Source organism: Equus caballus, chromosome X (assembly GCF_041296265.1).
Source record: "Equus caballus isolate H_3958 breed thoroughbred chromosome X, TB-T2T, whole genome shotgun sequence".
Lineage (NCBI taxonomy): Eukaryota > Metazoa > Chordata > Mammalia > Perissodactyla > Equidae > Equus > Equus caballus.
The window spans coordinates 967,439-992,704 of record NC_091715.1 but is presented as its reverse complement, the minus strand read 5'-3'; the positions used below and the strand labels follow the sequence as shown (position 1 = coordinate 992,704).

The window sequence follows — 25,266 nt, the reverse complement described above, 5'->3', positions numbered from 1 at the left end:
TTTGGGGTTGAGTCTCTATTTACTTATTTAAGTGGCTTTAGTTGCACCTCCAGCCCTTCCAACCGCAGCTCTCTATGGATCCACACTGTTCCCCTCCAGAAGGATTTAAGAGGCGCTCACAGCACGCTGCTCCCCGGAGCTCCTTCACGGCTGAGACGTCCTCCCGGATGCAGAAGCGTGAGCTCAGCTGGGTATCGGATGCCTGAGTCCCACCTTCTTGCCCTCAGATCTTCCAAGACCCAACCCGCTCCTGTCAGAATTAAGCATTTCAGTAGACAAGTCCGCTGCCGGCCTGTCATCTCCCGCAAGCCTTCCACTGAATGAGTTTCTTTTTTCCCTCCACCCCATGGCAGTTCCCTATTTCTCAAAGTTCTGTCTCGAGGTGGCTCATTCTGTATTCATTTCAGAGACCCGCCCTTTGAAGGTGGGCTGTTGGCTTCCGGCACTTTTCTGAAGCTCCGGGTGGGGGGAGACGGAAGGGAACGAGGCTGCGCAGAGGCGCAGAGATGAGAGAGCCTGCAATTACTTCTGAGAACTAGTTAAATATCCTGAACCGGGCTAAGAAGTCATGTCCCCCGACCCTACCCTCGGCCTTGGGCTCAAACTCCAACTGGGCGCAGAAAGACGGCGGGTCCCAGGTGGCATCTACAGACCCCAGAGCCCGTAGTGACATGGGAGGGATTTCGGTTTTGATGGGGGTTCCTCCTCTTGTCCCAGGACTTGTCCTGGCCCCTGGGAACCCACTTCACTCCAATTCTGAAGACTTTTCCCGCCTTCCTTCTTTCCCCAGGATGGCCTCTTGAGGATGGGGTAGGGTTCAGAGCCACATGACACCTGCCAAAATGGCACCCCAAGCTTGGTCACAGGCGGAGCCAACCGCTCCTCCTCTCTGGGCTGCTGCCGATGAACTTGCGGTCTTTGGCTGCCATTGTCCATCTCACTGCGCATCAAGAAAAGACCCTCCTGAGATCTCGATCCTTGCCGTCAGCTTTGCCCGACATGCCCTGCACCCTTCAGGAGAAAAAGCTCCCCTTGGCTTGGCTTGGATTGAAATGGTACTTACGCACACACACAGAAAGACAGCTATCTGCTCTTTAAGCCACAGCTTCGTCAACAGTTACCAACCCAAAAGGAAGGTAGGGACACCAAGCAAACCCACAGCAATCGAGTAAATCACAATTAACACGAATTGAATGCGGAGAATACAGTGTTCTTGGAACTGAAGCGCTCTGTGCGCTGCGAACATGGTTCTGATTCTGCTGAGATGGGCATGCACGACAACCTGGGCTGGGGGACTAATGTCTCCGGTGACGAGGCAGTGCTCATGGGATCGACAATAGGCTTTAAGGTCGTCGACTAAAGGACAAATCCTTTTAAATGATTCTGATTCAGACAGAGCTTGGGCCATGCTTTTAGCACCACTCAGACACACTCCAAAATGATGGAATAAGATCAAAATCACATAACCAGGAATTAGAAAGGTGGAGTGTGTGTATTGGACTTCTCCAGAGAAACAGACCCAATAGGATATACACAGATAGCCAGAAAGAGATTGACCTTGAGGGATTGGCTCACATGATTATGGAAGCTAAGAAGTCCCACCGTCTGACGTTTGCAAGCTGGAGGCTCAGAAAGTTGGTGCGTAATTCGGTTCAAGTCCAAAGAACCAAGAAGCAAGAGGGCCGATGTCCGAGGGCGGGAGAAGATGGATGTCCCAGCTCCAGCAGAGAGCAAATTCGCCCTTCCTCCGCCCTTTTGTTCCATTCAAGCCCTCAACAGATTGCATGAGGCCCACCCACACTGGGCAGGGCCCTCTGCCTTACTCAGTCCACCCATTCAAATGCTAATCTCATCCAGAAACAGCCCCACAGACACTCCCCCCACCCAGAAATGACATTTTACCAGCTCTCTGGGCATCCCTTAGCCCAGCGAACTTGACACATTCAATTAACCATTAGAGTTGGAAATGGTCGTCTATACTCAACAGAGTCTGATCGTCCGCCAAACATTTCACGCGAATGTTGATTTTCCTAAAAACCCGACTACAGGCGTGGCTCCTCCTCCTACACACAAGGGAAGAGCCTAACCGCCAGATTCTTCAGATCCTGACTGGAATAAACAGATGTCCTTTATCTAACTCACATAAGGCACTTCCCGGGGCCACATCCGGGCTGTGGGAAGCTCATCATACATAAGGATGAATGAAAAAACTACAAAAAGCTCATTTTCTACCACCTGTCTTCATCGTCCGAACCTGAGGGTCTTTCCGTTTGTTTGGATGGACGCAAAATCCAAACTCAAAAATTATTACAGCGTGCATAGAATTTATCCCATGCAATAGTGACACATAGGGTTCCTTCCAAAGAAATTTGCTAAAATTTAAACAGCGGTGGCTTATAATCAACAGGAAAGAGCTCCCCCAAAGCTATCGAAATAGACAGAAAAATATGACTTCCCTTCAACCCAGCCCCCGAATCCGTCCCTTACGAGCTCATCGTAATTCCAGTGAGAAATTCAAGGGACTGAAAATGCCTTTCAACGTAAGGGTTTAAATGAGAAATCTTGAAACATCCAGCATTGACCCAATGTCGTTGCTTGGAAATCGTGGATGGAGAAACGACAGCCTGGTGGAATACGATTCTTTTTGCAAATAAGGTGCTGCACTCTCGTTTTTCTTCTCTGAGGATAGAATTCTGCAGACCCCACCTCAATAGAAACGAACATGGGGTCAACATGGATCTCTGCAAGCCACATTCAAGTCGGGGATCCTGCTGAAACCTCTCAGCACGCAGAGCCGTGTGGCCTGGCAATCGGGCTCGAGAGGGGGGACAAGAGCATTGCCTTCTGAACCTGAAAGTTTTGGGACGCCCTCAATATCTGGATGAGACTAGACAGCTGTTCTCAATGTGTCTATGGGTTTCCTGTAGCTGCCGTCACCAATGACCACAAACAGGGCGGCTGAAATTACAATGCAGATTGATTATTTGAAAGTTCTGGAGGTCAGAATTTGAACACGGGTCTCAAGGAGCTAAAAGCAAGGTGTCAGTGCGCCTTCTGGAGGCTCCAGATGACCCATTCCCTTGCCTTCTCCAGCTTTCTTGGCTCCTGGCCTCTTCCTCCATCTCTGAAGCCCGCAGTGCAGCATCTCCCCATCTTTCTGTCTGACCTCTGTTTCTTTGATCTCATCTCCTTTTCTTTTGGCGGCGGGGCGCACCGTTATTCGGTATACCACAAAACATAATTGCACAATGCTCTAAATAAACGCAGGAGCCCCCAACACCAGAGCAAACCGAAGACTAGGTTTCTCCCTCTAAACCCCCTCGCTGGGAATGAGGAAGCAGCCTCTCTGAGCGGGCTCCCTGGGGAGCCAGTGTCTGATTCTCCGTCACACCCGTGTGGGGTGCAGGTACTTACGTCTTCAGAATGGCCTCCTTCAGGTGAGGGTAGGGTCTCGTCCACTCCCACGTTCGTCTCTGAAGGATCCTCAGCAGGCCACGCCTGGCTGGACCCCACCGCTGAATCTGCACACAGGTTTCTGGCACTGGGCACAGAATTTGCACACGGCCCCTCAGCACTGGGAGCTGAATTTGCACATGGTGCCCCAACGCCACCGAGGCAAGCCTGCAGAAAAAGCGGACGCTCTTACTAAGTCCTCCTTATATCTTTTCAACCCTCCAGCTGCCCTCGAAGCCCCAGGTGCCGTCCCATCCTCTGCATGCCTGGGGCTCCTCAGCCCGACCTTCTGGATTCATTACACATAAGCTCAACTAACGAATGCCACGTGGGCTTATTCAATCGGGCCCCGAGAACCTGTAAATGTTCTGAGCAGACCCTGCACAGAGCCGGATGCTCTGAGGCAAGAGCAAATGCTCTCATATCCCCGACAGGACAACTCGCAAAGCGAATTCTGATTCAACACTCAGGTGACAGGCGGTCCTCCTGCTGGACCACCCAGCACGTGTTTCCTAGACAGCTCTCAACGTTTTCTCTCCCAGAACCAGATGACTCGAAGTCTTACTTTCCTTTATATACAACCTGACGTGCAGCAACCCATCTGGCAGAAAATAGGAAGCAATGACTGCAACGGCATGAATACGAAGAAACTCCTATTCCCACATGTCAAATGATCAGAGGAACCTGGAGTCCTTGCAAAGGAGCGCCAAGCCCCAGCAAACAAAAAGCAGGGGAAACACTAAACTACAACTGCATTTCCATTTCCCAAGCAATGCATTTGCTGAGCAGCGACTCCATTGCACCAGGAAATGTGCTACTCAAAAAACGATCAAGAAATAGTTTCCTGGGACCTCCTTTCAAGAGGCGTTCTGCAAGAGAGATGTATGCACATCAAGTGGACGGCGGAAACGTCGCTGTCTGGTGCATTTAGGGTTACCGTGGCATCTTTAAAAAAAAACAAATTGGTGTCAATCAAAAACGTTTCAAATGCCCTTCAGAAACTTCCTCCAGTTGCTACTTCAAAGGATTTAAAGTGGAAAATGTCTTCCTGAACAAAGTTGCAATCAACCATCTTCAGCCACTTCTCCGTGAGTGGCTCTCGCCCTGATGAAGGCGGCTCGTTGAAATAATCTATTTATTCATCGGTCCCCTACAACACAGCAGCATTTCTGCTCATTAAACACTCACTCTTCTGAGCCAAAAAAAAAAAAAAAAAAAAATGTTGTCTGCCCGAAACACAGCAGGTGGAAGCAGCCGGCGTGTTTGAAGAAAACACACCGGGCACTGATCACGGAGAGTTTATCCCCGTTCTCAGCTCTTGGTTTTCAAGGGAGTCAGTCGCTTACCGTGCCTCCTGGAGATGCGTGTTCTTGCTCGTCCCGGATGCTTTCGTAAAGAGGCAGGATGCTGCCGTGGTAGATGCCCCACCAGACCTTGAGAAACGATGCCTGGTGCTGGGTGACCAGCTCGGAGCCCTCCTCCAAAACCGAGCCAGTCTGTGGATTGTACTTGTAATTCCAAGGCTTTCTGGACCCCAAAAAGTGGACCACCTTTGCACTCGAACCGAACCTGAGAAGGCAACGCCAAGGAGTCTGCCTACCACTCGGAAGCGATCGGACCCGTGCAGAAAGCACGCAACAACCAAGAGACTCGACAAAGGCAGAGACACCTAAAGGCTCGTCTCAACGGGTTATTGAAAATCACGTAATCACGACTACGTTGACTTGCCGTTATCGTACTTCAAGATAATTTTTTCAACAACCAACGTTTGCAGTATTTCATTTTCTAAGCACCAAGAAATGTATTCCTAACCCATTGGGATGTTCCTTAAAGCTCGAAGAACAAATCAAGAGTCTACTAAAGATGCACGGTATGGGGGCCCATATCATCATCTCCTCGAAAAGATAAGGAAATGGGGGCTGGCCCAGTGGCGTAGTGGTTAAGTTTGCACACTGTGCTTGGGCAGCCTGGGGTTCGTGGGTTCGGATCCCTGCCATGGACCTACACACTGCGGGTCAAGCCACACTGTGGCGGCATCCCACATACAAAATAGATGAAGATCGGCAACAGATATTAGCTTTAGGCCAATCTTCCTCACCAAAAAACAGATAGGGACAAAAAAATAATAGCTTTTATAGTAGATAATGCAAGCTACCAAACACAAAATTGGCTTTTTTTTTTTTTTTTTTTTTACAAAATTGGGAATTTTCTCCTCTCAACTTTTTTTTACCCCCATTATCACCATTCCCATCATCCAAGAACCTATTTAAACATTTTTTTTCATAATCACCTTCCCATGACATTTCAATACCATGGTCCCACTGGGTCTATGTTCTGTATGTATCTCTGTGCTTTATACATTGAAAAGGATACAATTTTTCACTCCCCGAGAACCAATTTCTGCCTCCTTGGGGGCAATATGGCCCCTGTTAAAAATGCATCCTCTAGAATGATTCATTTCCTAGATTTTCTATTTTCATTTATAACAACGTCACCTACAGCAGCAGATCTCAAACATTTTGGTCCTAGGACCTCCTGACATTCTTAAAAATCACCAAGGACCAAAAGCACTTTCTTCATGTGGATTCTCTCTATACATACATTTTCTGCCACAGACATTAAAACTGAGCAATTAAAAAATATATTTACCAATCCATTAAAACACAATCAACCCATCATATGTTGACATAACTTTCATTTTTTTCATGAAAAATGACTATTATTTAAAAAAACAACTTGTAGAAAGAGTGAGATCGACCATCTTAAGACGAGACAGCATGCTTCTCATATCTGTGCTTACATTCAGTGCATCGCTTTATCACGTCATCGAGTTTCCATAAAACCCATGTACGCTTATGAGAAAATGACAGTGCAAAAGGAAAACAAGGTCTTAGAATTATTTTTGTAAAGTCGTTTTGACCTTGAAGGCACTGGGAAGAGCTGTGGGGAACCCCCCCAGGGTTCCCTGGACAACACTTTGGCATCCACCATCCTTAAGACTCGTTGACTTGACTAGCTATCATTTAAAGCAATAAGCAAGCAGAGGAATGAGCTAATCTTTTTTTTTTTTTTTTTCCCAAAATGCCAAAAGCTGATACAGATTCTCAGAGAGAAGGTGGCAACATGGCGGCAGGCCCAGAAGGATTTGGCGCCATGGAGAACTTACTGTTTGAAGGCGGGGCTGTAGGTGTATGCGGTGTTACTACTCAGGTTATAGATGAATGGCAGATGCTTGTGGATATCGGCCGTCGACCAGCTGCTGAAGAAGCTGTTCAATAAGCCTTGATCTGCCCCTAAATAATTAACAAACGCCCAAGGAGGTTAAGATGGAACGCTGCAGGACACTGAAAGAATGCAAGATGTGTTTGAAGGGCGTGACATAAACACCGGCATTCAACGTTGATAATTATACTTCTTCTTGCTGCCCTTACAACATGATCGTTGCCTCCAAGGTGACTACCGGGGTTGGCCGGTGGCATAATGGTTAAGATCGCACGCTATGCTTCGGCAGCCTAGGGTTCGCCAGTTGGATCCTGGGCATGGACACGCCGCTCATCGAGCCATGCTGTGGCGGGATCCCACATAGAGGAACCAGAGGGACCTACAACTAACATATACAAGTATGTACTGGGGCTTTGAGGAGAAAAAAAAAAAGTGACTAATAACCCATACCATTAATTTAAACAAATGCATAGTCGCTGCAAAATTCTCCACTGATAACCCAAACTCTTAATAATAAAATCGCCTTCTGTCTCCCAAATCCTCCAGTCCTTTCCCAATAAGGTGTAGCCAGTAGCGACATTGCTTTCCTACCGTTTTTGCTGACTTTGTTCACCCCTCATCCTTTCCCAGAGGCAGTTTTTCATCAGTCTACTATTTCCTTTTACGTTACAAAAATTCCAGCACTTTTCCCGTCTGTCCCTCTGGTTCAGTGAGATGTGTGACTTCTAGCTGGCTCATTTTAATTCTTCCCTTTATTCTATAAATGGGGTCAGCCAACCACGCCCTGTATCTGTTTTCGTAAATAACGTTTCACCGGAACACAGCCATGCTTGTCCGTTGAAGTCTTGAGAATGGCCGCTTTCTATTTGCCACAGAGATCACGCGGCCCACCCATGCGAAATATTTATTATTAGCTGGCCCTCTCAAGAAAGATTCGCCTATCCATTCTGTACGATCAGGAGTGAGGGGTCATCAGCATATTTTCAACGGTTCTCTCTGTTGCACACTCGCTTGCTAACGTCTTCATTTACTCCTTTCGCCCTGCCTGGCTTTCTTCTTCCATCTCCACCTTTAACTGACTTCAACGGGCCCTTCTCGCATATCGGGGTGGGGAGGGGGGGGTGAGGATGGAGAAGTGGTGGGGAGACTGGCAACAGCCCCATTCTCCTCCAGCAATTCCCAGCTTCCCCTCGCCTACCGTCGAAGCTGCCGTGGTCGGTGGCGTGCTGCAGCAGGAGGCCGTGCGTCTCAAGGGAGGGCTGAAAGACGAAGACGCCGCTGTTGAAACAATCCGGCCAGCCGGGATCCGGGGCTGCAGAAAACTCGCCCCTCTCGAACAGCTCATCGATATTGGACAGCACCTGGTGGAGCAGAGCACGGGGAACCTGCAGCAACATTTCTCCCACCTCCGGTTCGCAAGTGCGAGATGCAGTGGGAGCTTTAGGGTGAGCTGGGCAAAACGGTCAGTGAGCGGAAACCTGTGCCCTGTTTTTTTTTTTTTTTTTTTTGGAGTCGACTCTTCTCTTTTAGGCTCATATTCAAGAGAAGAGTGTGCAAGCAAGATCGCTCTCCGGTTTATTTCAAGTGGTTGCAATCACGCTGTCTCTGAAATTACATTATTTTCTCGAGGTTCTTAAGATCCTCCACGGAACTCGCTTAATTGTATAACCTCTTGAATCTGGCAAATGCGATTAATGAAACTATGGAAACCGTGAACGGAGGGGTTTGCAAGTCAATATGATGTCAACCGTTGCCTTCCAGGGCTTGACTGACTGCAGATCCCCCCCGACATCTATTGGCTTTCTAAATTGTGCTCTGTGTGGAAATTTTAAAAAACCATCACTCTGGTTACGCTATTGTTCCTAAATTTCTCCGCATCTCTTCCTCTTCTTACCGGGGTGCTTCTGCACCCAAACAGATCTCCAACACTCCACGCCATTGTCCATTTCGACTTTGCAATATTGTTTTTGAAAGTGGCCACCATGGGCTCCCACACCGCAGGTCATAAGCCCGAAAGACAACGGGGGAATGCCATAGCTTAAGAGGCCGGGTGCACCAGCCCGGTCGGGACTACACAGTTCAACATACAAGCAAGGCAAAATAGTTTTTCTCTCATTATTCCGTTTTGTGCACGTGAAAGAACGTGCTTATGAATGCCTCCCTGGGAAGAAAGGTGCCTTCAAGGCCCTCAGCGTCCACAGCAGGATCCAGCACTGTGCTAGCAGGTACGAATACCCGATTTTGATGGACTGAACGTCACTGTTGATGACAGAGATGCAGGTTAACTTGTGGGAATCCCTGGGCAAGAGCTAGCAGCCTGCTTAAGGAGGGAGAGCATGGTGTTTAAGGAGCTCCTCATCGAGCGGAGCCTCTGGTCCTCACCACCCCCCGGTACTCACCAGGGTGTCTGCATCCAGGAAGACGCACTTGCTATAACGGGTCAGCGTCCAACAGTGAAGCTTGGTGAGGGTGACTCCTAGCTCCGGTCTGTTCAGAAAGGCCAGGTGGATGTAATCGGCACTGTCTATCAGGTTCACCTCGATCACCTCGTCAAACACCCTCGAGAGGACAACCCTGGAAAAGACAACGTGCCAAATACTAGGAGAACAGGAGACCATTTAATGCAGGACATCCTATATCCCTTCAAGAGGACACGCCTTTGCTGCCCACAAACACGGAACACGGATCCAGAACCCCGCCACACTCATTGCCATCTCCGTGTTCAGGCTTTATTTTTTTCCGTGGATGTCTTAGAGCTTCGCACATTGTTCACTTAGGCTCAAAACGTACGCAAACTTGAAAAACTTGGCAAATGGTACAGCATTGGTTTAAGGTAGATTGATTTGGGCTGTCTCTCAGGAAGCTACTTCTCTTTGCAAAATGCGTGGGTAGTGAGGCGCGAACGCTGCACAGGTAGAAACCAACACACGTCCACTGCAATCTCTATCAGTTTTCACTTTGTGTATTCAAAACCTACATTGTTCGTTGCCTACAAGTTTGAGTCTCAAATTTTGAAAGATTGTACCTTTTATCAAAATGAAATTTCCCTTTGTTCCATTTAATTATTATTATTATTTATTATTGTTGCTTAAATTCTACTTTATCATTGGCCGGAATATCTTATGCTCACAGAAGCTCAAGGAAATGCTAGAAGAAGGATGGGGGTATGTCAAAAAGATATAGGGAGCCAACCAGGAGGAGCTCCCAATGGCCAAAGCTGAAGGAATTTGAGCAAGAAAACAAATGACAAATCCAAAATATAAAATGAACATTCCTGGGTCCCATACTGATATAATCATTGAATAAGTAGGTAAATGAGAAAAAGGAGCAGCTCTTCCTTGCAGAAGAATTCCAAGTAATACACGTAGAAGGAATGAGGGAAACAGAAAATCAGCGTTATGCAGACACCCCAGATAACTGCCGCAGACCAGACTCACCGACGGATGCTAAAACCAACGGGGAACAGTTCTGAGGAGAAACAACAGGTTTTCATCGTCGAAAAGTACCTCCCCCAAGATGGTTATCAATTGCAAAGAGGAAAATTCTGACTTCAAAGGAAGAAACACTGTAGATACCGGCTTATCAGTAACAAGACAGCATCACACGCTCCCTGACACGATGTCCTGAAAAAGGCATTATCACTCCCGAGAATTTTTCTTTTTGCCAAAAATGCATAACCTCAGTCTAATCATGAAAAGACACTGGACAAACCCAAGTGGAGAGGCATTCTAGGAAACAACCAACCAGTACTCTTCAAAAACACCATGGCCATGACGCATGAGGCACGAAGGAAGAAATGTCATGGATGGGAGCAAGACATGACAATGAATGCACCGTGGGATCCTGGATTGGATCGTGGGATGGAATCCTATGACATCCTATGCATCCCTTCACTCTCAGGGTTGGTTGTTAGTTAAGCTGTCTCCCACACATGCATCACTATTTTATATATTTTTTTTTGTTTTTTTACATTTGTCATACTTTCTTCTTCTTTGTAATCCTTTCTCACCTTTCATGGCATGGGTTGGGATGTCTCCATTCCATGCATTTCCAGTTTTACTCATTTATCTGTTCAGTGCTGCTTCTTATATACTATTTCTCCTGTCCTGGATTCACATTTCATTTTGCTTGAGTGTATCCTCAAGCAATTTTTTTCCTCAAAAGTCTCTGAGGAATACAATTTTTGAGCTTTTGCTTATCTGAAACATCTTTATTTTGCTTTCCAATTACGCTAATTTGGCTGAGGACAGAAATCTCATTTCAAAATGATTTCGTCCCAGAACTTTGAGACATCAACTCTCTCAATCAGACTGATGGTGAAATACGTTAGGACTTTTTCTTCATTCTTGGGGCTTTGAAATGCCACTGTTTTGTGTCAACATTTGGGTTTTCTTCATTCGTTCTGCTCAACACTCAGGGAACACTCTCAATCTAAAATTCTTTCTCAGAGTTGAAATAGAACATGAGCTATTTTCTCTAATCCCTTCTCTCTGCTTTTTTTTTTCTCTTAGAAACTCCTATTATTAGACACATGTTGGAGCTTCTGGGTCTCTCTTTGCTGTTACTAGCTTTTTCACTTTTACTCCATATTTATCCGTGCTTATTCGTTGCACAGGATTCAAAGTAACTATATCTCTAAGAATGTACTATTTCATCACCACGTTCCCCCTGCCTTTTGCCCAGTTATTTACGGAATTTATGGCATTCTCAGGGTTGTATAAAGATCATGGGGTGTGGGGAAGGAAGGCACGAGAAATGCCGCTCTTTGTCACTACAAATAGCACGGCTTTTTATGTCCCTAAATGCTTCTGTTCAGCTCTGCTTCTTTCCCTAAAACAAATTCCTGGAAGCAGAATTAAGTTTCAGGAATACAATTTGTTTGAAGCGATGAGCACATGCTCCTGGCTTTGTTTCCCTGCAGAAAAACTCTCCGCCACACACATCTGCACCACATAGCCTGGATAGTGGTGGCCCCCTGACACTCACACCCCTGGTAATTTATGGTCATGGGTCATTGTTTGCCCTCTATGGCCCCAATAGTACCATACAGCACCATTCCTCCATCCTCCCAATGACTGGGTCCAAGAAAAACTCAACTGGGTCTGCAACACTGAACCCCTCCCATATTTCCGTGACGTTGTTTCTGAGTATTTTAAAGCTCATCTTCAGTAAGCCAAACGACTTAAAAAAAACAAATGTTGACAGCTTTTGACACCCGAGGAGACAGAAATCTAGGAGAGAATCATATATATATTTTTTGTTCCACTGATACCATCATTTGAGGGATGATGGGAGAATAGGCAACCACAGAAAGGTCCCCCCAGGGACGTGTGTCCACCCCCAGAGTCAGCCCTCCCAACTGTGTGTCCACTGGAGTCTCTGGTCAGACTCTGAAGGCCCCAGTGGCCTGGACACAGGAGAATGTCCCCTGCAGCTAAATGTATTGTCTTTCTCTTTGGGGCCTGAAGGGCTCATCTTATGCAAGAGGAAATACACTGAAAGCATCAATTAATTTGAAACACTTTTAAGAGAATGGGTTACATTCAATTTAACTCAAGTCTAACCACATGACTTGATGTCAATGACTGAGCTCCACCCCCAAACCCCAACATTTAAAAAGATATTTGCCAACCTAACCGGTCATAAATATTACCACGTATTGATTGGTCACGCTCTCTACCGCTGTTGTATTCGTCGGTCCACCTTTGCTTACTGTATGTAAGAGTTCTTTGAATATTATACAGACAACAACCCCGGTCTCCAGTATAAATTTTGTAAATGTGCTGCCTAGATTATCTATCTTTTACTTTTGCACGGAATATTTCTGACGTTCACCAGTTCTGGTGTCCTTTGCTGGGAAAATGGCATGCCCAGCTTTCAGGTGAATGGAACATCCATCTACGTCAGCGTCTGGGGACACTTTTGCTTGTCACAATTACCGGGAAGGTTGGGGGTCGGTGATCCTACTGGCATCTGGTGGGTGGAGACCAGGGATGCTGCTCAACACCCTACAGCGCACAGGATGCCCCACCACACAGAGTGGTCCAGCCCCACATGTCAGCAGTGCCTCAGTTGAGAAGCCCTGATCTATTTACTTCTCAGATTTCTCTATGCTTTAAAATTTGCCCTTTACATTTACGATCTATCTGGAATTCACTTCGGCACATGTTTAACTTTTATATTAAAAGGATCCCATCATTGCCTTTTTCTGATGTATGGATGCGATGAATTACATTGACAGCATGGACTATCCTTGCTTTCCTAGATCAAGCAGCATTTATTTCTTTACCATAGAGCCTGAGTTGCCTTGCCATGTTCTGTATTCAGGGGGCTTTTTCCATCTGTATAAAAACGCAATTAAACCTGTAAATCAAGATTTGGGTATCCAGGTCAGGACAATTCCTTAAAATAAATTAACATTCACTCTTTTGTAGGCTCAGAGATATGTCATAGTGCATGAACACTAGTTAATTCATCGTGGCCAATTTAATGGAAAATCCTTCATAACTGCCCAAATCCAGAATCTTTCTACCAGACCAGCCTTTGATAACGCTCTCAAATTCTCCCATTCTGACTGGGCAGCAGAAAATCTCTACTTCTTTGGGTGTCAACGTGGGTCATCTGAATTTCCATGGAAGGATCAAGCACTTCTTCAACACTTTCAATATTATCAGCAAAGCATTCTAGAGAGTACTTGCTTTTAAAATTTAAATTGCATCCAAAGTGACTATTTTGTCAAATGGAAGGTTTATTTGTTTGTTTTCTCAAATGGAAGGTTTACTTTTAAATAATCCAACACTTGAATTTGTTGTTTGTTCCCAAAGACTAGGTTTTTTGGGTTTCCGTTTTGAATTTCTTCCTTCTGTTTGCCCTATATATTTTTTTGTTTTCTTTTCTTTTAATTAAAACATTTTTGAACTAGATAATTTCTTCGCTGATTTTCATTTTTCTCTCTGGTATCACTGTAGCTGTCCCCTCTGGTTTGTGTAAGTAGCATTCACATAGCAATTACTGTTTAAACAGTATGTAACTCAAGCTTTCATTGGTTCACTGATCAAGTTATTTAGGAGAGAATTGCTGGTTTAAGATGTCCAAGCAGCCTGTTTTGTTTTGTTTTGTTTTAGTTTAACTGTTAACGTCTAGCTTTATACCATTATAGTCAAAGAATATAAAATTCCCTTCTTCCTCCAAGGAACATATTAAATGCCTCCTTGTACCATTAGTATAAAATCGATTTTTCTAAGTGATCCATGGTTGATGAGAGAGAAGAGTTTTGTTTACATAATGCGTAACATTTTAGAGACCCCTCATGCGTTGTTCATTAGATGAATTTACTTATGTGTTTGCTCTGTTTGTGAGTTAAAGACTAGGAGGGCTAAATAGACAGACTCTCCCACCATCATTCTCTCCAGGTCCACGCATATCTAATCGATTTTGTTTCTACGTTTTAGCTAACGATTGTTGATGCAGAAAGGATCATGTCCAATATAGAGATATATATATGTGAATTCGACACTTTTTCATCCAGCATCTCCCGCCTGAATTCTTACACTCAGAAAACAGTGGAACAGTCTCTGCTTTCTCTTTCCTCTCTGTGGCATCCAATATCTCTCTGTCCATCCTTTATTAAATAAATATATTGGATAAGATGGATTACTTTAACTGTGCCTAGTTTCATAAATATATTTACAACAATCGTTTACTCTTAACTCTAGGTTTTTACTGGTTTCCTTGCCCTGTTAAAAAGAACTTTCCCATTAAGTTCTGTATTTTCATACGACGCTCAGTCAACAGCCAACAATTTCCTTCAGTAGCAAACATCCTAAGCTCGTCCACGTGTGCGACTCTTTCTGTTGCTTCCCCGGAGAATGAGCAACGTGGCTGGACATAAGAGTCTTGGGTCCTAACGTTGTGGTTCCATAATTCCACATCTTCATTATTTTCTGACCTTTAATATTGTAATGAGGAAGCCTGAGGTCATCTAGATTTATTTTTCCCTTTGCAGACAAATCTGCTCTTATCAATATTGGAGGCCCATGGAAATACTTACCATGACAATTTAAAAAATTCTTCAATATACGTCTATGTAGGTTTTGATTTTTTATTTGGTGACATGCTTGGTGTCATCCATTTTCTCCCGGTATTTCTTCAACTCGGGAAATTTTCTTCAAGTATCTCTTCGTTTATCAAGATGATTTCATCTGCATTCAGCTTTTTATCAGGTACATCTCTGTTTTGGGGCTTCCTTCTCTATAAAGCTCTTCTCCAATACTGGAAAATATCTCACGTTTTCAAAAACAACCATTCTATAAATGGTGAGGCTGATTTTATTTAGTCATTAAACTACTAATTTAAGTTAAATTAAATTAATTTATTTTAAACTTCTCTAAAACATTTCTTAATGATTTTAATTGTTGGTGACCCATAACATCTCCCCATCTCATTCTGTTCCTGCTCTACACAGCCAGACCATTTTCAGCTAGTCTGTCATCTTACCTCACTTTTTATCATCGAGTCCATATTTTCCTGAATTTTATTGAAAGCACACCTCGGCTCTTTTCCCAACCCTCTTCTGTCTCCTGCGGTAACTCTTTCTCACAAGTATGCTCTTCCCCTGAACTTGAGTGTGGGACGACCCCACCTTAAGTTGGAGAAACTTTTGGTGGGCTCCATGGTGATTTTAATGCTTCCATGTCTTCACCTTGAAATAAGACCTGGGTTCTCCCACGTTATGGTCCCTCAGGCGTGGGGCGGGGAGAGTCTTCTGGTCTCCCCAGTACTGAGCTGGCCAAGGTAACTTGAAATCACTCATTTAATGATTTAACAGAGGAGAGGGCAGGAGGCTACATGAGGTACATTCCCACGTCTTTCCACTGTGGAATGACGCCGCTGTGCATGGAGCCAAGACTCCTCCCTCCGCTGACCCAGCTTCCTTTCCTAGTGCCACCTCTAAGCGGGATAATCCCTTCCTGGAATGGCCATCCAGCATGCCAGACGCAAGCCCATGCAAACTCCTCAAGGCTCCTTCAAACTCTGGGACTCTCCGTGGCCTCCAAGGCTGCCCACTCTCAAGATCAAAAGAGCAAAACACAGAGCCTGAGTCGCGTCTACCAACGGCCAAGTCCTGCCTTCAGCCGTCATCTCCTCTGCCCTCCCACGGTGGGGGAAAGGCCACTACCCTTCCTGACTCACCCTGCACACGAATGCCAAGCTCTTCTGGAAGCCGCCCCTGCACTGACAAAGTGGAGGAAGGTCATGATGCCCAGAAGCTCCATCACAAGCTCCTCCAAATGGCAGGCGTTTGGACCGTTTCTCCAGAAGCCCCACCTTCATGAAACGCTGCTGCTTCTGAGAAGGATGCTGGACATCTGCCCTCGCCTCCTTCCCCCATCTACACAGGGGCTGCCGTCAGATGCCACCCGCCCGGTTCCCCTCTGCTACAGGGCTTTCCTACTGGCAAATTCACAAAGGACCTTGGTTGGGGGGCGGGTGGTGACCAAAACGCATATGCTCCCATTTCCACGTGGTTCCAGGTTGCACCGAATGCTCTTTCACACATGCTCCCCTACAGCAAGAGTTTCGGAGCTTGAACATCCTGCCTGGCGTCACAGGAAAGGGAAGGTTGTAAATCCCATCAGGCAACTCCACATCCGAAGCTTACATCACTAACTCCCACTGTTCTCAATGTTCTTGCACTGGCTGCTTTCAAGAGAATTCTCTTGAATAGAAAAAAAAAAAAGAAAATAACATTCTATCCTCTCTTCCTCCATTGGCATCATCACTGTTCAAATGGACAGCTAAACTGAGGGGCCACCGGTTACCTGGAAGCAGCCAGAAGGAATCGTCTCCCAAGTGAACTAACGCAATTCATGATATTCTGATAACACCATCACGTGTCTCTCTACAAATGAGAACATTGCCACGCTCGAGTCTCAGAGTATATAAGGCACACGCTCTACAGAACAAGAGTGCTGAGCAGCTGCAGTGTTGTGTATCTGTGAGCATGCAGAGATGGAAGCATAGATGTCCCTATGAATCCAAGGATGGAGTCATCCGTGACCTCCCAACTCAACTCCTGCCTCATGATTTCAAGCTGAGCGTCTGTAGCTCCCAGACCCCTAAATCCCTGGTCCTAAATCAGGTCAGCCCATGGCACTCAGCTTTTCCCAGGAATCAAGTCCTGGACTCAACATGGCACTCAGCTCTTCCTAGGAAACAAGTCGTGGACCCATCATGGACCCATCATGACATGGACCCATCATGGACTCATCATGGATCCATCATGGAATAGACTCATCATGGATCTACTATGGCATGGACCCATCATGACATGGACCCATCATGGACTCATCATGGATCCATCATGGAATAGACTCATCATGGATCTACTATGGCATGGACCCTTCATGGCATGGACCTATCGTGGACTCATCATGGATCCATCATGGAATGGACCCATCATGGATCCACAATGGCATGGACCCATCATGGCAGGGACCCATCATGGACTCATCATGGACCCATCATGGACTCATCATGGATCCACCATGGACCCATCATGGAATGGACCCATCATGGATCCACCATGGCATGGACCCATCATGGCATGGACCTATCAGGGACTCATCATGGACCCATCATGGCATGGACCCATCACAGCATGGACCCATGATGGCATGAACCCATGATGGATCCATCACGGAACAAAACTCCCTTTGTTCCTACCTGCCAAAGCTTCCCTCTGTGGGACACTGTGTCTGCGGCAGCATGAAGTAACCAGGTGCCAATGGGAAGTCCCGCTTAGCCTGGACTTGTGCTGTATGCCCTACATTCCCTCCATGCCAGGGTCTCCCCTCTCCTTCCTCAGACCCTCCAACCCACCCTTGTTGACCACTGACCTTGGGACAGCTTGCGATCTCTTATCATAGTAAGGTGGCATAGTAAGGATAGTAGGTGGCAGAGTGGAGCATTGAGAGACAAGGACTCCAGAGCAAGCTGGGATCCTAGCTCTGCCCCTCATGCCTGAGTGGGTCTCAGGAAAGGTCAGAAGACAGCAGCAACAATAGCACCCAACCCAAGAGGAGTCTTGAGCTTTAAATGAGTGGAGTAGGTGTAAGAAGCTTGCAGTAGCGCCTCCTAAGAGCTGGCCGTTCGCATTGTCATCAGGCTGTCCCAGGAGTTCCAGCTCTCAGGACCCAGAGAATCTGGGCATCACGACTGCTGTGCTCTGGATGCTTATCTACCACCTGTCACACGCACAGCCAGGCTCCTCTCTCTACATGGTTGTTCTATCTCCTATCCTTGCCTGAATTGCCTACGTCCAGACTTCCTTTCCATGACAATCAAGAAAAACCGAGCTATCCTTGTACCCAGCCATGCATTCAGCAAAACAACAGAACTCCCATGCACAGTCACCTGGAGACACCGCTACACACCATCACAGGGAGAGACCCAACAGAGACACACGCTCAAGAGGAAGCAGAAACCTAGTCTACACATTGGATGGCTCTATAGAGCCAAATGTGAACTTCTACGATTTGGGGCTCAAATCTCCAACTTAGTTCATGATAGTTGCTTCTCAAATTCCCCCCCCCACCCCCCAAAAACTTTGACTTCTGAATTTCCATCGCTGAGACAATGAACAGTAAGCATACACAATATTATTTTCTAAGTACTCTGGAGTCAATGACACACCGTGACAGATTTCCCTACCTTACGGATGACTCGAGGGTCCTCTACAAATGCCAGATGACCCCCATGATTGCCAGCAGTCCAAGCCCAAGAATGGACCCATCATGGATCCACTATGGCATGGACCCATCATGGCATGGACCTATCCACGCCATGTTCCTGGGACCCCCTTGACCACAGTGGACCTTGCTTCCACTGGAGGAAGAGCCACCAGCTGGGCACAGGCGCATCTCCCAGTTTTACCTGAGCAGGCTGGACACGTGAGGGGTGATCAGCACCACCAGCTTCCTGGTCAGCCTCTGGTTCCTCAGTGACTGCCCCAGGACCAGGGCCCCCTGGCAGTAGACGTCATTGGTGGCCAGCGTGACAAAGGCCTGGTCAGACACTGTAGATAGAGACACAAACAGCAGAGTCACGCTCCTGACGGATCTCACGGGATGGCGGGTTGATGCTCGCTCCTCTTCTCCTGTCAAGGTCACAACTCATACCCACTAACCATTGGGTGTCCCACACGGGTTCCTCGGGCACACTCGCACACCTCCTTTCCTTAAACACACACACACACACACACACAGGAAAAGTGCGAGGAAATCCTCAACACGAGGCGAAGCCACCCAGAGTAGGACTAAAACGTCCTGATGCTACAAATCCGCCAATATGCACGCCTAAGACCGCTGGTTTTGTTTTGCACTCGGGTCTCAAAGACTCACCCAAAATATTTGAGTCTCAGCTGAAAACACTGTGAAAGGTGGAACAACACTGGGATTATCCCAGTGACAATGAAGATGCCCGCCCAGCTCAACAGAAGTGTGCTCCCTGGAGGAGCGGACAGATCCACTCATTAAATTCTGCACAGACCAGTTGTTGGAAAGACTTCAGCTCAAGGATATATGAGGTTGAGGAGACGGGAGAGGGGAAAATATATTGTTTCATTCACCAGGATGTTCTTAGTTTCCCAACGTCTCAAGAGGAGAGGAAGAAACTCAAAGGGCAGATCCAACTGATGGCAATCTTAAGTCTCAGGGCATAGTCGTGGCGTTAACTTCCACAGGGACTTGCAAACGATTGAATTCTTGGGTCCCCAAGAGCTTGTTGCCAGGATAAAGACAATGGGACAAAGAGATCCTTGCCTTGTGCCGGCTACTGTGCTGTCTGCAGAAATTAAAATTCGCGGCAGGTAGCCTTGGGGCCAGAACACACAGGGCAGCCCCCGAGAGGCCCACAGACTCACAGTCATGCTAAATATGACCTGACAAATGGGGCTCCTGGGGTTCACGCCTTGACCTTTACATTCCATTGGGGTCAATTTCCAAATGTGCCTGTTGCAACAGGCTCCCGTCTACACACTGTCGGGTTTTTTCTTGGATGAGAAGGAATGAGAATTCCTGGCATCTCCACTGTGAGTTGAGAATTACAGACAGCAAACTGAAGAACTCAAGTCTGCAACCCAAAAGGTATGTGTCTGTCTATCTATCTATCTTGGTATCTATCTATCCATCATCTATCTATTTATCATCTATCTATCCATCTATCATCTATCTATCCATCTATCATTTATCTATCTATCTACCATCTATCTATCCATCTATCATCTATCTATCCATCTATCATTTATCTATCTATCTACCATCTATCTATCCATCTATCATCTATCTACCATCTATCATCTATTTCTCTATCATCTATCATCTATCTATCCATCTAACATCTATTATCTATCATCTATCTATCTATCATCTGTTATCTATCTACCATCCATGCATCTATCATCTATCTATCATTTATCTACAATCAATCTATTATCTATCATCTTTCTATCATCTATGAATAATCCATCATCTGTCATCTGTCTACCATCTGTGTAACTATGTGTCAAATCTATCATCTATCTACTATTTATCTATAAACAATCTATTATCTATCATCCGTCTATCACCTATCTATCTATAACCTGTCATCTATCATCTAGCTAGCTAGCTATTTACCATCCATCTATCTATCTATCTATGTATCATGTATCTATCTATCTATTTATCTATCTATCTAGTTTTTTTAAACAACTGGCTTAAAACAATGCACCGTTCACTCTCTAGGGACACAGATAGTATTCACAGAAATGTGCAGAACGAGAAAAATATGACGGAAAAGGTGAGACGCGTAGCTCTGCCACGAGGAGTTTGAGGGGCGGAGAGACATCCTGGTGGAAAACGTCCCAGAAAGAGGTCTGGAGGAAAACAAAGGTCCTTGGAGGACTCCTCCCCAGAGCTCACAGTGACTAGGGAAGCCCAGGACCAGAACAGACCACCCGTGACTACTGGCCGTCCAGAGAAGAGGACCATTAGGGGGGTCCTGATCCAGTGTGACTGGTGTCCTTATGAGAAGAGGAGATGAGGACGCAGACACGCACAGACGGACGACCACGTGAGGACACGGGGAGAGGACGCATCCACACGCCAAGGAGAGAGGCCTCAGGAGGACCCAGCCCTGCCCACACCTGGATCCCAGACATCCAGCCTCCAGGATGGGGAGACCATCAGTGTGTGTTGTTTAAGCCGCCCCATCTGTGGTCCTTTGTTATGGCCCCCGGAGCAAACTCATACAATGGGGCGTTAAAGTCAGGGAACAGACGCAGGCATGGTGTACCCACCCTGGGAAAACAATGACAGCGATCACCACGTTTAACTTCACATTCAATCGCCCTTCTCTGACTGAGGAATCACCTTTTTCCACCGAGCCTCATGTCCACCCTTGTAACGGTCTACTATATTTCCCACTGAAGCACTTCGGATCGGATCCTCCCCAAAGAAAAAGTAAATTCCCAACAGAGCTGCGGGATGAGTTCATCGTGGTGGTCGTTCCTGTTGGCTATTCCTGAAGAGAGCGTTCAATTCTTTCTAACCGGAAGGCGACATGAAGACGTGAAAAATATGTCACCAGCTCATTTTCTAATCCTTCATTGGTCAGAAGCACGTTCCACTGTACCTAAGAAAACTGATACTTCATTTGCTAGATTTGTTTTGACTCAACGTGGTTGATAAAAACGGGCTTCCCTCACTGGAGAGTTATAAAACCAGACGCCAGAACAAGTAAATTTTTGACCAGCTCGTGTTTCTGACCCACACGGTGTGGACGCATCGGCTGCTTCTGCATGAGAAACACCAACATCTATCGCGGGGGGGGAGGCCGAGAGGTCCTGGGAGCAGAGGGAACTGCCATGTCTGTGGACTGATCATTGAGCCTGTCAACAGGATGAAGACGGCAGCAGTGAAGAAAAGAGACCCTCTGGCCAGCGACCCCCAAGACGTGCGTCTCTGAATGTTAGCCACCACGGCCCCAGGCACGGTGCTGCAAATTCACGCCTGGATCTGCGCTCCATCTCAGCGCAAACTCAGAGCAGCGGATTCCAACGGAACAGAGGATGGAACGTTCACCGACAGACCTTCCGTTCCCACATGGCCTTTTACCCTGAAGAAACTACCAGACCACAAAGTTTTGGTGTGGCACCAAAGAACATCCCCCATTACCCAAGGCCACCGCACGGACAGGGCGAGCTTCCACGCAACATGGCGCCCGGGGGTCTGGATTTTTGGCACGAGCACAGAGCGGGAAAACACTGTCCTCCAGCCCCAGGTAAAGAAAAAAAGATATTCTTGCAAACTCAAGTGCAGCCTGAAGACTGTGCTGGCTGACAGTTTTACGATGATGCTAGGAGACACGTTTCCTTCTGTTCCTAGCCTGCCCTCCATTCAACTCATCTTCCAGCCTCCCCCCCGAAATAACACCGGCAGCTTCCTCCTCGGCCCCTCGCCTTTTCGCCTTTGCTGAAAGGTGGCTTTTGTTTCCTGCAAAGTGTTGGATGGCCACATCGGCCCTCCCAGCACATTCCAGGGCTGATGGAGATGGGTCCGCATGTCCGGGGTTGAATGCTGCCATTATGCAGGCCCTAGCGGCTTTGGGGGAACGTGGTTTTCATGCCGGAGACCTCCAAACCACTCCCTGGAACAGAGAAGGCTTTCTGCGTCCCCTCGGAGCCGAATCTCACAGCACGCCACAGAAAAGCCCCCTTTTGCCCCGGTCCCCGCAAACTCCCTTCCTATGGCCAGTGAGGAGGAAGACAGCACAGAAGCCGCTCGGCGAGTAACCACATCGCTCCTCTGGACAAAAACTAACCTGTTTTTTTAAAAACTGGACTCACGAATGATCCGGTCTGGTCTGATGCAACAGGGGGGTGTCTTAATACCAACAGGACAGGCCTCTTTCTCGCAAATATTCCGCATCACGTCTCTCCGCCTCTGAAGCCGACTGTCCCCATGTGATGTTCGAAAAACCCAAGGGCAGGCGGACAGGACCGAGTCTGAGCCCTGGAGGGCCAGGCCTTGCCAGAAGTCCCAGCCAGCCAGCCACCCTAGGCCGGCTGCCCTGGTCAGAGATTAACCAGAGCTCTTTATGGGAATAACAAATTATGGGGGGCGGGGGGGGGGGGTACCCAAAGGCCTTGACATCCCAGAGTTTTAGGGGCATGAACTTCCCGTTAATGTCTCCCACAGTTCAACACTATTGCCAAGAAACCAGCCCATATCAACTCTCAGAGCTTTTTTTTTTTTTTTTTTTTTTAATGAGTAGGGAGGCCCTAATAGGGAACCAGGTGTTTTGGGTTTTTTAAGGTTTTTTTTCTTCCGTGAGGAAGATTGGCCCTGAGCTAACATCTGTTGCCAATCTTCCTCTTTTTTTGTTTTTTGTTTTTTTTCCTCCCCAAAGTCCCAGTACATAGTTGTATATCCTGGTTGTGGGTCATTCTGGTCCTATGTGGGATGCTGCCACAGCGAGGCTTGATGAGCCGTGTGTAGGTCGGTGCCCAGGATCGGAACCGGTGAATTCAAGGCCGCCAAAGCGGAGCGCGCACACTTAACCCCTCGGCCCCAGGTAGGCCCCTCCCAGGGCTGTTTTTTACAGGAGAATGAGGAAATCCCAACGCCCCCCACCGAGCTATAAATGGTCCCCTCCCACATCTCCAACTGCTCTGGGTGACGCCAGCCCCCTCCAGCCCCGGGGAGACGTTGGGGAGGCAGATAATGGGAGATGAGAGGTTTGGGGGGATGGCGAGGGTAAAGCGGGGGTCTCGCCAAGCGCAGACTAATGTCCCGTGTGCCAGCAGGAACAGGGAGGCTGACGGAGAACAGCATTCGCGGACTCACCCGACATGGTCCGCGGCTCCGCGCGCAGTGGGCACCCAGGGGCCGGCTCGCGCCTGGGCGCGGTGGGTGGGACGGACTCCCCGGCCTCCAGCCGGGCCTAGCAGAGGCGTCGTCTCCGGGGGGCCGTGCAGATTTCCAGGCCTGCGGGCAACAGCTTTGCATTCTCAACACCCGTGGCTGCAGCCTCAACCTAGCGCCCCCCCCCCCCCCCACCCACCCACCCAACCCTGTGTCGCTTGGGTCCCGCTCAACCCTGGCCACCTCCACAACCCCCACACCCTGCACCTCCTCCTCCGCCCAGGCTCCCCTCGACCCCCTGCCCGCCCTGGAGTCACCTGGGACCCCATTGCACCCCGGCCACCCCCGCACCCCGCGTCTCCTCGGCGCTCCGCGACAGCCTCTGGCACCCAGCCTTTGCCCACCCGGTGTCCTCAGCGGCCCCACCGCGCTGGCACTTCCTCCTGGCTCCAGGGCAGCGTCTGCCCCCCCCCCACCCCCCCACCTCCCCGCCCCATGCCCCTGGATTCCCTACCCGCTCCTCTGCGCTCCGGGCGGCCCGTGCCGCCACCCTAGGCCGCCACTCCCCGATGACCCCCTTCCGCTCGGGCCCCCCCCCCACTGCACCCCACACCCCTGAACCTCACCCCTCCTCCGAATTCGGGCAGCCTCTGCCCGCCCCACCGGGGCCCCCGCCGCACCCAGGCGGCCTCCACGGCCCCCCGCACTCCTCTGCGTTCCCCGCACCGCCTGTGCGCTCGGGGCCGGCTCTGCCCCGCCCGGGATAGGCGCCCCCAGCTACCCGCTTCCGCTCGGCCCCCTACTGCGCCCCCCACCCCCCACGCCTACCCCTCACCCCTCCTCCGAATTCGGGCAGCCTCTGCCAGCCCCCTCAGGTCCTCCGCCGCGCCCAGGCGGCCTCCACGCCCCCTGCCCTCCTCCTGCGTCCCCCTCACCGCCTGTGCGCTCCGGGCGGCCTCTGCCCCCATCCTGGCCCGGCGCCCCCCGATTCCTCCCTTCTGCTCCGGTCCGCCCCTGCACCCCGCTCCTCGCCGCTCCTCCGGACTCGGGCAGCCTGCGCCCCCCGCACCCCTGCGCCCCTCGCACCTCCTGCGCGCCCAGGCAGCCTCTGTGCCTCCGGGCCCCCGCCGCGCCCAGGCCGCCTCCACGCCCCCGGCACTCCTGTGCCCCCGGGCAGCCGCGGCCCGCCTGGTGCTGGGAGGCCCCGAGGACGGCGATTGGCCGCCCGCCGGAAGCCCGGCCCCACCCGCCCGCCGCGGGGACCGGGTCTCGGCCGCCACCGCCCCCGCCCCGCCTGGGGTCCGCCTCCGCCGCCGGCCGCGGGGAGAGCCGGGGAGGGGCGGTGGCTGCCTTACACTCCTGTCCCCGCCCCTGCCCCCCACAACCCCAGCCCTGCTGAATCCGGGAGGCCGCGGTTACTAGATTGGCACAGGTAACCTTTATCCAGCCCGTCCCAGAGTAAATGTTTGCCAGGGCTGCGCGGGGCCTGGGCCCAAGGCCAGCGCGCTGCTCCGCCCACGGCCCAGGGAGGAGGCCGCGCGGGCAACAGCCCAGCCCGGCCTGGGCAGAAAAGAGTCTTACCGAATTCGGGGCTGCAGACTAGGAGAATGAATAAGTGAATGCATGCACGAGGGAATAAAGGAATGACTGAGTGAATGAGTGAGTTGAATGCCTGAATGAGTAAAGG

At 48.9% G+C, this 25,266-nt stretch overlaps 1 protein-coding gene across 3 annotated transcripts in view; it reads right to left on the bottom strand.

The window, feature by feature from the left end:
• The window catches only part of GYG2 (glycogenin 2), a 69,431-nt gene extending 44,659 nt beyond the window's left edge, over positions 1-24,772 (bottom strand). For 2 of the 3 annotated variants that reach the window (XM_023634436.2, XM_023634437.2), the window contains exons 1-8: positions 24,666-24,769; positions 23,562-23,702; positions 18,610-18,751; positions 9,075-9,249; positions 7,874-8,036; positions 6,620-6,746; positions 4,800-5,022; positions 3,415-3,621 (exon numbers count right to left, since the gene is read on the bottom strand). In XM_023634436.2, coding sequence (XP_023490204.1) covers positions 3,415-3,621; positions 4,800-5,022; positions 6,620-6,746; positions 7,874-8,036; positions 9,075-9,249; positions 18,610-18,751; positions 23,562-23,568 — 1,044 coding nt within the window. In that variant the 5' untranslated portion in view covers positions 23,569-23,702; positions 24,666-24,769. Of the gene's footprint in view, positions 1-3,414; positions 3,622-4,799; positions 5,023-6,619; positions 6,747-7,873; positions 8,037-9,074; positions 9,250-18,609; positions 18,752-23,561; positions 23,703-24,665 lie in introns of all 3 variants that reach the window. The other variant, XM_023634435.2, reaches the window with a different exon arrangement.
• Positions 24,773-25,266: the final 494 nt, after the last annotated feature.